The sequence below is a fragment of the Cyprinus carpio genome, chromosome B7, assembly GCF_018340385.1.
Source record: "Cyprinus carpio isolate SPL01 chromosome B7, ASM1834038v1, whole genome shotgun sequence".
In the NCBI taxonomy this organism is placed as follows: domain Eukaryota; kingdom Metazoa; phylum Chordata; class Actinopteri; order Cypriniformes; family Cyprinidae; genus Cyprinus; species Cyprinus carpio.
The window spans coordinates 15,730,201-15,742,283 of NC_056603.1; the positions used below are offsets into that span (position 1 = coordinate 15,730,201).

General features: G+C 38.2%; 1 protein-coding gene across 1 annotated transcript in view; it reads left to right on the forward strand.

The window, feature by feature from the left end:
• The window catches only part of plekha7b (pleckstrin homology domain containing, family A member 7b), an 88,618-nt gene continuing 76,535 nt past the window's right edge, over positions 1-12,083 (forward strand). The window contains exons 1-4 of the mRNA XM_042727513.1: positions 1-456; positions 550-753; positions 861-937; positions 1,125-1,182. Coding sequence (XP_042583447.1) covers positions 671-753; positions 861-937; positions 1,125-1,182 — 218 coding nt within the window. The 5' untranslated portion in view covers positions 1-456; positions 550-670. The remainder of the gene's footprint in view (positions 457-549; positions 754-860; positions 938-1,124; positions 1,183-12,083) is intronic.

Sequence of the window (12,083 nt, forward strand, 5' to 3'; positions counted from 1 at the left end):
CAACTTTACGCTGGTTTTGTCAGCAGGGAGCCAACAAGACTTTCTCAGCATGTCTAAGACTCAAGAAAAAATGTTTATTCCGCAATATATGTTTTCTCAGTCGGATATTTTTGGCTGGGAAACACGTAGGAGATGCTTTAGGTTAATAGACAGGTTTAACCTGACTAAATAATCACTCACTTCGTACTATTGTCATTTAAATCATTAGCCACTGTTCGCCTACGTGTTACCTGCCAAAAAGCTCAAATCTGTGAAGACTGTTGTCATGACCGCAACACAACAAAATGTCCAATGCAGTCTGGCTTTAATACAAATCTTACAAGGTATAAACAAGTATCCAACTGATTTAGAATGCGCGCGTGATTGCGGGAATGTTAATCTGACCATGCTTTCAAAGTGTAACTCTATCTGCATGAAGTTACAATAATTACAGACTGGGCTTTGCTTTAATAAAAGGTAGAATTTCGTCGGAGACATCTGTGCACTCCCAGCATCAACATCCCGCCTGATTAATGATGCCCCCTTTCTTTTCTGTCGGCTTATAACTAGGACAAAGACTTTCTCCAAGTTTGGCCTGCCCCTTTAACAGCAGTGCAGCCCTAGTGGTGATTATCGGACTGTCCGGTTCCCTGGAAACTCTGCGGCGCAGCTCTCACTTTAAACCGGGATCATGGCGGCTCCGCTCGGGCGGGACACACTACCTGAGCACTGGTCCTACGGAGTGTGTGGGGATGGCAGGGTCTTTTTCATCAAGTAAGCAGCCTATGAAGGGTTTAATCACATTTGTTGCATTTGATCGTGGTTCTGGTGAATCCGCACCTTTTCCGATGGGTCTCGTAACAGGTGTTTCTGTTTTCCAGCGACAAAACTCGCAGCACTACTTGGCTCCATCCCCGCACTGGTGAGCCTGTCAACTCGGGACACATGATACGATCAGGTAGGGTAATAAACTATGCTTTCTAGGCTAAACTTTGCACACTTAGTCGGATACTGCGGTAAGTGTGTTTAGTTTAGTTTAAAGTGAACAGTGGTGGAAACACGTCCTCTGCATAATTGATGGTTGGCTACTTTCTGTTTCATTAAAAACTTAATGGAGTATTGTACAAATATTTCTCTCCCCTTAGATTTACCGCGGGGATGGGAAGAGGGCTTCACCGAGGAAGGCGCCAGCTACTTTATAAAGTAAGCGAGAGTAAATTTCTGGTTTTGTCCTTGTGAGACGGTGAGGATGCGAGTGCAACTGCAAAGCCCTCCCCAACGAGCGCTCACTCACTCCCGCCTCTCGCAGTGATCAGTGTCCGCTGTCTGCTCGTACCTTCACGAGTCAAGAAAAGACAGATAACTGAATCCAGTCAGAGGTTTGACTGAATGCTAACTGCTGATTTGCTATTCAGTGTAGATTATGTGAGGCAGTGACATCGGGCAAGTGATTTCGAGCTCTCGGTCTGTTTGTCCATTGGTTTGTCCAGTTAACTGTCTGGTAGTTTATCTATCCAGTGATCCATCTGATTGTCATTTATTTATTCATCAGTGTGGCCATCATTTTATATTCACATCCATCCATATATCTGTCTATCTATCCATCCATCCATCCATCCATCTAGATCTTTTCACATTTCTGGATGTCTCAGAAGAGGAAGCTGTCATTGATTGGTAAATTTCTGTAACAAATATGATATTTGCATTCTGATTTGCTACACACACACACACACACACACACACACACACACACACACACACACACACACACACACTCAATAGCATTTCTCCACAACTTGAAATAAAATATAGAGTGATTTATTATGGCACTCAGAAGAGACAAAGATTTCAAATTTATTATCGTTCCCTCAGACGTTAACGTTTTCCCAGCAGTTAAATATGTTTTTGTAATTAAATGCCAAGGTAAAATAATACAAAGCATATTTAGAAATGTTTATTATTCTTTTAAAAAATGAAAAAATGCTAGTTTGTCTATGTCTAGCTATCTGTCTATCTCTCTGTTTGCACATCCAGTAATCAGTGAATCCATCTATTTGTCAACATCCATCTCCACCTTGTCCAGCAGATGAGGAGACTCATGGGCAGATAGTGAGCAGCAGAAGTGAGATGAAGTAGACTGTGGCAGGGAGAGAAGTACTGCTTAGGGAGCTGCCTGGGAAAAAAAAATTAGCTGCTAGGACACTAATCATTTTCAATGACAGTGGCAGGCAGAACTTGCAATCCCATAAAATTGGTGGGAATAAGCGTGAGAGTATTGGAGAGCTCCGGGGGCTGTGGTCAGTGCTGTGGCCAATGGCAGTATCTCCTGAATTTGACAGAATGTGTGGCTTGGCACAGCCTGCCAATGATTTTTTACATTGATCTTGATGTTGTATTCTTCCTTTCAGGTGTGATCAGTTTTTAAACAAAGTTGTTCCAGAGATGCTTCGGTAGTATGAATAGTACAGAAATGAAAGCAAAATATGTAATGTCCTCCCTGCAGTTAGATGTCGTGAACATTGCAGCTGTTCCCTATGAAATGTTTCCCAAGATAATTCTGTGTAATTGTAATAAATACTTTTGTATTAATGAACCAGCTCATGCTCTGAAAGATGATTTCCCTAGGAAGCAGTAGATTCTGTTTCAGTCTTTCCTCTGAAATGGATTGTATTCAAGTTGGAATATGAGAAATATTCACTATTACGTTATTTAAACATTTCATTACTTTAACATGATTTTTAACCTTATTAGAATTTCAGATTGACGCGATACCACATTTGCTTATTGCTTGCATTAGCCCTGAAGTTTTGTATTATAGCTTTACCTGTCTAGTTGACTTGGATGACTTGGTGATCTGGTTCTTTGATCTAAGGTATATGCTGACAAAGAGAGCTAAAATGTGACAGTTAGCAGAATCCTTTACCATTGTCTTTGCAGCAATGCTAGTTAATTATAGAGCCCTCACCACTGTTTATAGGCATCCATGCAGCCCATTACCTCTCTCTGTGCCCACTTAATGGAGGAAATGAAGGGCATTGCCCAGCAAGACAGGATAGATTTTTCCATTAAAATTCTTCTCATGTATGGCAATGTGCTGGACCTTAACCTTCCCCGTTTAGCGGATGTTGTACCCTGTCTGAACGTGTGTACGAGCGTGTGCCCATATGCCCGTGGAATGACAGAGATGTATGGTGCGATCACACAGCCAATTCATGGTGGCTTTGCTCTCCAAAGTCACTTTACCCATTTGGCTCCGCTAATGTAGAAACCACAACCAGACTACCATCATAATAGCTGTTGTTTCTATAGCCATTCACTGTCCTTCATTGTATGACCTGCTCCATCTGAGATATACTGTAAGAATGTTTTTTGCCTGACTGATTATTAGTTTGTTTACAGTACTTCAGTAAATCATTTGCATGCTCTGGCTCGTTTAATTAAATTGAGAAATCAACGCGACAGCTGCCAGTAAACAGCCAATGTAATTGCACTTTATGCTGCACAATGCAATATTAACAAACTAATTGGGGCAGCATGTGCGAATAAGAGGCAATGTGAAGCTACTAGATAAGATTTTTCCCCTTATGGATTTGTGTCTGAATGGTAAAAGAGCCTGTTTTTGCTTCTGCACAATGACTTGCTGCAGGATTGCAGTAAAACGAATGTTTACTTGTGGCTTATTTTCAGTATTAGCTTTGGAGAGCTCTTGAATTCATTCAACAGAGTAAATATAAAGTGCAAAAGTGACGGAACAGGGCTGTTGAGGATTGTCCTGTTGGATGGTGCTTTAGGTAACCCAGTTTTATTATTAAAATTGCTTTGTGATGTATTGTTCCTCTGTATTACTCATTAAGTAGTTTTATCCAGTGTAAGTCTCAATGCACACAGATGCCAAAATCTGACAGATCTACTTATAAGAACATAACGGCAATCACCCAGTTATCTCAAAACGCCACCAACATAGCCCATGCAATCCAGAACGCATTTAGTGTCTTGCTCTCTGCTTTGCATCTAAATAGCACCACTTTCACATAAAACTGTTTATTTGTTAGTTCAATGCTCCACTGGTGTCTGACCAGAAAACTGCATCTCGTCAAAGCTGCTATAGTGAGAGGGGGTGTTTTAAAGGTCAAAGAAAATGATTTTAGAAATGTGTTATTGCTGACAGTTTTATTGTGGGCCATGTGAAGGGACTCATTGTGCTGTGTCTGGGCACAGTCAAATACTGAACAGTGCAGCTCAGAGGCCTTAGAGAGCTGAAATGTCAAGACTGTAAAGTAATGCACTTATTTGTGGGCTAAATGACATTACAGTTCCTGTTTTGATCCTGCTGGACATTGTCTTTGTGTCATTTTGTGTTAATGGGCTAGAAAAGGGAGCTGAGTGTTATTTTAGTTGAAGAATGCTAAAATAGGAAAGGCTGCATATCTTGTTGCCTATTTTTGCCTTTTTAGGTATGGTGAGTGCCTTCCAGCCCTTTAATCTGTCCATTTTGTGGTTTAAATTGCATTGCTTACTGTCTGTGGTTATTTGACTCTCTTATGCCAAAGAATTTAGCATGCACCATTTGTGTCAAGACTGGCAGTCGTAAGTGGCTGTGTGTGCATTCCTTCACTCAAACTTTATAAGAAAAAGATATTTTTTTCTTTTATCCTCTTGTAATTTTATAAATCAACATTAATGGCTAAGACTGCATAGTGTAGAGTACTAAATGTTGTTAAATGTGGAGCAGTAGGGAATACGGAGAGAGTGATGCTTAGAATGTCCTTGAGACAAAGCATGCTTGGGTTACATTAGGCACTCGCAGAGACCATAATTTCTGTGATGTGATTATTATTTTTGTGGTTCATGAGGGACTGCTCTGTGTCCGGCATACTGGATTATTATCCAAATTATATTTGATATACTGCAGGCTTGAATTATGCCAAACATTTAATAAGTCCCATAATGTATAGCTAATGGATTTACTCTGTGTCTGTACCCATCCAGCATTCATCTAATTAAGTGATATGAATGGAAGGAAAGCATCTCAGATGTTCCCACTCATTTTGAGACATTGCTGCCAGTACAGAGGCACATGTTCTCCATCACTGTATGCAGGAGAGGAGATTGAAGGTGGATCCTGAGTTGACCTTTAAAATAGATCATTTTTTGAAAAAGGAGATTTCAAGTAAATTTTAAGCAGATTTGTGTTAATATTATGCAATTTCTTATGAATATGAAGATAGTACTGTTTAAGTAGTGTTTGTTGTCTTGAACATATATAATATTGTATATATAATACAAAAATAGTTAATTGATAATAGATTAATAGATTGGTTTGTTAATTGATTGGTTTGTTTTGTGTGGAGTTGGAGTGGTGTATTGTGTGATTAAAGTTTTGATTTGATATGAATGGATTACTTTAAAATATATTAAAATAGAAAACATTTACTGCATTACTGTATTTGTAATGCAGCCTTGGTAAGCATTAGAGACCTTTTTCAAAAACATATTCTTTTCATATATTTTTCATCACAGTAATTTTAACATGTAAATACAGTATATGAGGAACACATACACCTGTTTTTTTAGAATGACCTATGTGATTGTATTAGAAGGTTGTGACTCAGGACAAATGATCTCTGAAAGGACCACAAAGGTCAGCTGAGCGTGAGGGATGCTTTATTGAACTCAGCGTACATCAGAAGGGTTTGGCTGAGTCATAAAGAGTCAAGGTGATTCATCTCTGTAGCCTGCATTGATGATTCAGATTCAGAGAATGGCAGGAGGTCTCAGCAGGCCTCTGCTCCCGCCTGGACGATCAGATGTGTGAGGAATGGTGCATGTGCAGATGTCCTTTCCACTCTACATCTGTCTCGCTTCAGCAGCTTTTCAGAAGGCTTCGAGGGTCAGTGTTATTTATCTGTGACTGTCTGTCCTTCATCTTACCAAGGGCTCATATTGGCAGGTTCACACCTAAGAGAGTCTTTACTAGGACAGTCAGGGGGCAGAGGTCTTAATTAGTGCATACTGTGATATCCTATAGTTAAAGCATTGTACTGCAAATTGGCAGTATTTCAACATTCTCTTGATTGCGTCAGTTGTAACTATGGTGATGGGCTCTTGAAGAATAGAGGAATTTCACCTGCTTCAGAAGATACATTCCTCATGTTTTGACTTCCTGAATGATTGTTGAAACTGTGTTAGCAGTTTAGATCAACTATAAATTAAAGTTCTGACTTTATTTGCTCGTGTTTGATGCAGGGTTGTCAAGTCCATGTTTTTCCATGGAATTGGGCTACTTTTAGGATGTTTTTACACTTAGGTCGTTTGAGCCCTGCAAACGCTCTCAGAGATGTTCAGCTTGTATATGTGAACAAAAATGTGATCTCAGACCCCCCTAAAAGGACCCAAAAACATTGGTATGATTTCCTCCTGATTTGTGAAAGCAATGAGGTCCCGCTAAGCTTTGTATGGACCAACATAACAGTAATGCTTGAGATTTAACTAAGCATTTTATTATTTCTATATTGTTATGTATTATTATTATTATTGTTATTAATTCTTATCATTATTATCATTTATCAGTGTCATTTCAGACGTTTCAATCTCGTTACATTTTTCAAAAATAAATAAACAAGTAAATAAATAAACCGACTGTTAACTCTAAGAATACAAAATGATTCTGTTGTCATTTATGTAATCTACAGTTAACTGTGCATTCAATTATTTAATGCATACATTGCTAAGTATTCTCTTCATGATGGAGGCAAAGAACAACCCGACACGCATCAGAGATTTAGCATTCTGCCTGGTAAGATCATGTATTTGAATGCATGAATTATAGCTAGGGCTGTGCGATATGGAAAAACTATCATATCACGATTTTTTAGAGTTATGACGATTCACGATTTAATCACGATTCTTTGTCATGTTGGTTTTACTATTTTGCAAGTTGTCTGAGCATTACAGCCAAACTAATTTCCCTATTATAAAAACAAAGCCTTTCAAGGTAACAAAATAAAAAAAGAATGGTAGATATTTAGGCCAAAGAGGGTGAAGATAAAAATCTTTGTTCTTATTTTTAATAACACAGATAAAAGAATGACAAAGATGCACATTACAACTACACATAATATACAAATAAAACAAACAGTGCTTTATTTTTCAGGTACAATAGGTGTATTTAGCAGGAGCATTCAAGAAATTGAATGAACAAATATAAAAATAAAACGCTATATAAACTGATTCCTAAAGCAACTGTATTAAATTATTTATTTTTATTAACTTTAAAGGAATAGTTCACCCAAAAATACAAATTCTGTCAGCTGTCTGTCAATTCTGTCATAGTGTTTTATTTTTATACCACCATTTACTCACTCAAAAGTTGTTTTAAACCCGAATGAGTTTCTTTCTTCTGCTGAACAAATATGCTATTCTGAGGAACGTGGAAAACCAAACAGTTGCTGGTCCACAGTGACTTCCATAGTATTCAATTTGGACCAGCAACTGTTTGGTTACCCACATTCTTCAAAATATCTTCTTTTGTGTTCAGCACTAGAAAGAAATTAATACAACGTGACAGTGAGTAAATAATGACAAATTCAATTTTAGGGTGAACTATCCCTAATGACAGTCGACTGCATGTTTTGCAATAGGCCTACTGTCCCTTTAACTCCTGCACGCATGTAATATACAGGCATGCATATTTTTTTCTCTCAGCTGTTTACTTTCATTTTAGACATAACCAACTGTGTCTACATGTAAACCTTGTGTGTTTTGACAGTATTAGCGCAAAAGATAACTTAATTCAATAATCAGGCACTGTTTGACAGGCTTTAGCACGCACGCTTCAGGTGTATGCAGCGCTCAGAAAAATCACAGGTCAGACCATTGTGCGAATTAAACCTTTTAAAGCACATGCAAATAATGAGAGCGTAACTCCTGTGAGAGTAACTCTACAGCTGAGTTAACACTGATGTGAATGCATGTGGTGTTGTACAGTATATGAAGGAGGCACCAGAACTGCAGCTGATAGAATGTGCTGTAGGACGATACTACGATATTTCTTCAAAAGCAGATCGTGGAGACATTTTTATCGTGACGGTACTATGTTGTTTATTCCTAATTTTTAGCATTGATTTTAAAGTAATTATTGAGAGAGAGAGGATTGAAAGTTGTGTGTGTGAATTGCGTCTGTGTGTCTCATTCTGCAAATAGTAAAGTTGTGAGTTTCGTTACTTCAAAGCATCAGTTTTACTGCCTAGATGCTGAGAAATATAATGTTGCGATTCAGTATCGAAGTTATTTTATGAATAAACCTTGTGCTTCAGTGAAGAGGACCAAGAAAAAAATTGTCCTCTATATTGAGTCCTCTGTATTGTGAACACCAAATGGACTGAGTTCACTCTCAGCTGGTTCCTTTTCTGGTTCACTTTAAGTGAACTGTGTTTGGTTCCTTTAAAACAAACTATATGTGAAAACACCCCTAAACTGCTGCTGTGGGTTGATTTCCCCCCGTGGGTTAAATGTTTGAAATATTGCATAAATTACATTTGACTGAAATGGCCACTGGTAGGAAGCCTCTGAGCTGTGTTTATGATCAATGGGATCGGCAAAGGTCCATGAGGTGGGATTGAACATAATGTGTGGGACTGAGGAGGATTTGAGTAAAATTCAGTTGTCAGATTGAGAGAATAAATGCTGAAAAGCTTATTTGTTAAGTAGTGTTGGGTTGCTTACTTGGACTATGTAATTGTGAGGTGGCTGAATTTTCTGGGTAGGCAGTGGTATAGCAAAACTCTGGCAGAGCCATGGGAAACTGCGTTTACTGTAACAGAAGAAAAATAGAATATTAAGATCAAGTTTGTGTCTTGTGCCAGTTCTTCCATCGGTTACTTTAATATTTTCTCTCAGAACATGTTTCTCAGGTTACCTGGAATAGAAATTGTTCTAGCTAAAGTTGTTTGATTTTCACATCAATGTTTCTTTGGAAAGGTGTATTTTCTATACTAACTATTGAATAGACTGTTTCATTCACATCAAATTAAATATGAATATCTCTGGTGATAAGGTCCATGTTGACTCTGTTTGAGAAGTCCCCCCACTCCAGACCCCCTTCTTTCACTTCACTGCTCATCCAACAGCCTAAGCTCAGGCCAAGTCTGCATGTCGCTGCCGTGACAACAGCCGCTGCTTGTGCAGCAGGTTTTTGGAAATAAGAGGAGGCAACACAATGGCGGGACTGTTGAGTATGAGCGGCTATAGTAAAATCAAACTCATTTACAGTACATGAGCCCTGTTGCAGGAAAAATATAGCCTCCTTTTGAGAATATACACTATCATTCAAACGTTTGTGGTCAGTAGTTTGGAAAGGAAAAAAAAAAATTGGGTTCACTTATTATTTAAGACTTTTATTTGATTTACTTTACCCACCAGTTGATTGGAAAAGTTTGTTTTCCTTGTGCAATGTGGATTTCCCAGTTTTTCCATCCCAAAAAGCCAATGGATACTCAGAAAAGTCATTCTGTACTGATTTTGTGCAATTCTATATCTCCCCAAAGGCACTTAGACACAATGGTGTCTTATTGGGACAATATCCTTTTTGTCATTTGGGTTTACATCCCACTGGAGCTGCAGTGGAAGTGTTGTATTTCCATGAGACTGTAGCCCTAAATTGACTGCCTACAGAGAATCAGATTCCCAAACACCAGCTCTCCGACAATCCCACAGTTGGAACTCTTGGGAAAAAATGTAGAATTTCAGTTTTTGGTATTTTTACCTCAATTGCCCTTTCTCTTCAGATTCGCTCACGGTGTGTTGAGCCCACCCCCCCGATTATTGGTTCAGTCTCCTGCAGTTCTTAGGACGCCATCAGTTAATTAACCATGATGTGTTTCAGTAGAATGGAGGCAAAACACTTTAAATGTTGATTAAAGAGGATGGATTTCCCTATAGGCACCATCTCCCAGCAATGTCAGTGGAGCACCATTTGTGCCAAACCAGCAATCCCCCTCCACTTGTCACTGTTCCAGTGGATATGTGTTTTTAAGCAGTCCCATACCTTTATTTCAGAGGCAAAGCTCACTCATCCTGCAAATGACCTTTTGACTTTTTATTTTCTGATGGTGTAGTCATGCTACATTACCTGCTGTCACATCGCTTTGAAATAAAGTGGAGATAGACTCACTCTGCAGAACAGCCTACAACTAAGTGTTTTTGAGGTAAACTGTCATGTTTTGGATATCAGTTGCATTCTTTACTCTAGATATTGTGTTTGATTTAATCTAGAGACCTATTAGTATGGCCCAGAACATCCTGAGTTTCTTCACAGTTCAGAGTTAATAAATTATGCTTGAGATTAGACTTGATTCTATGGAGAATCAATAGTATGGGGTGTATTTAGGGAAAAATTCACAAAATAGTTCCAGTGCAAATACTACTTTTTCCAGTATTATTACTATTCTGCCTTAAAGGGATTTTTCACCCAAAAATGAAAATTCGGTCATTAATTACTCACCCTCATGTTTTTCCAAACGTGTAAGATCTTTGTTCATTTTCTGCACAAAAATTAATTTATTTTTTGATGAAATCCAAGAGCTCTCTTGTGTTTTAATAGTACTTTTATCTTAAAAAAGGAAAATTTTGTTTCTCATGATATGACCCCCTTTAATTGTTTCAGGCAAACTTTTTGTGCAAGCTTTTAGTCTTTAAAAATATATTTCTAAACTCTTTCATTATCTACTTTTACTGAACTGGATGATGTTGCCCCTTTAACAAACAATGCCCTCCCGAGTGTTTAGAGAAAGCAGATACAGTCATATAAACACTTCATCAGTTTATTACCAGGTAGATACAAACTCACTTTTAAAGTTGCTTGATTTTTTTTCTGTCTGTGTGTGATTTTTGTTATAGCTATGCATTGTTGGGCTATTTTAGGCCATGTCAGGAATACTATGAATGTCTGTGACCTTTACATGACATCTGCTCCACTGAACTTTGTTTGTTTCCTTTGTGTAATCCCTACATGTGATTGGCTCACTTTTGTAGTCAGCCTCAGTGCCGAGCAGTGGTCGTGCTTTGTCACAGTACGTCAGACAAAATATTGCAGTGAAAGCAAAGTATTGCAAATATGATAGGTGCAGTAGCTCTTTTTGGCTTATCTCAGTCAGCTGTTTCATACTATAATGTTTACATAGGATGGATGCTTACTCAGTAGCAGTTGTTCACTTCAGTTAGATTGATTTGAAATCCGAAGTGTCGACTTGTTTACTAGTTCTGTTTGATCCCTCAGATGTTTTTCAGCATACGCATGAGGCATTATGAGACAGCATGTTTGTGCCAGTATTACCTCTCTCTCTTTCTCTCTCCCCCTTACCCTCTTTCTCTGAAGAGAATAGGGGATAAAGTGATTATGCTGCGTTTTTCAGTGAGGCAGGAGCCTTTCGCTGTGACGGGACTGCTTAATGTTTTCCTGTAGCGGTGGGGGCTGTGCGCAGTGGAGCCGCAGTGGACTGAACTGCTCATGAGAAAAAAGAGAAATGCTCCTTCTGAACTACCTGCAGCATGAATCATTTATTTTGTGGAAATTGCGTTATTTGTGTCTCACCAGCAACAGCGGGGGGTCTGCTTATGAATCCAGGCATGACTGATTGTTTTGAGCGGTTCAGGGTTGGGCCAGATGTAAGAATTGGCTTCCTTTCCATTCATGAGTAGGAATTACAATTGAATTGGCCATGTTTCACAGGAGGTTGAATTAGAATTTGAATCAGAATGACAGGAAGATAAATGCATTGAATTGAAGTCTCACAAATGGAGGTTTTTTACTAGTTAAACGAGTTTTGCAGCATAAAATATTTACTTTTGATTATTTAATTATATACATTATTGATTTTTGTCTGACTATGCCTATTAATTTCCTGATATATAAATACTTTCACACAATGTGCACCACAGTATGTTCTCATTATTTTCAGATAACTCTTTATGGCTTTCAGATAACTTTTTACAAATAAATATTGACATGAAAATTGGAATAGAGAACTTCATTCAGTATTTATTTGATCAAAAATACAGCGATATTATGAAATATTATTACAATTTAAAACAACTATTTTCAGTAT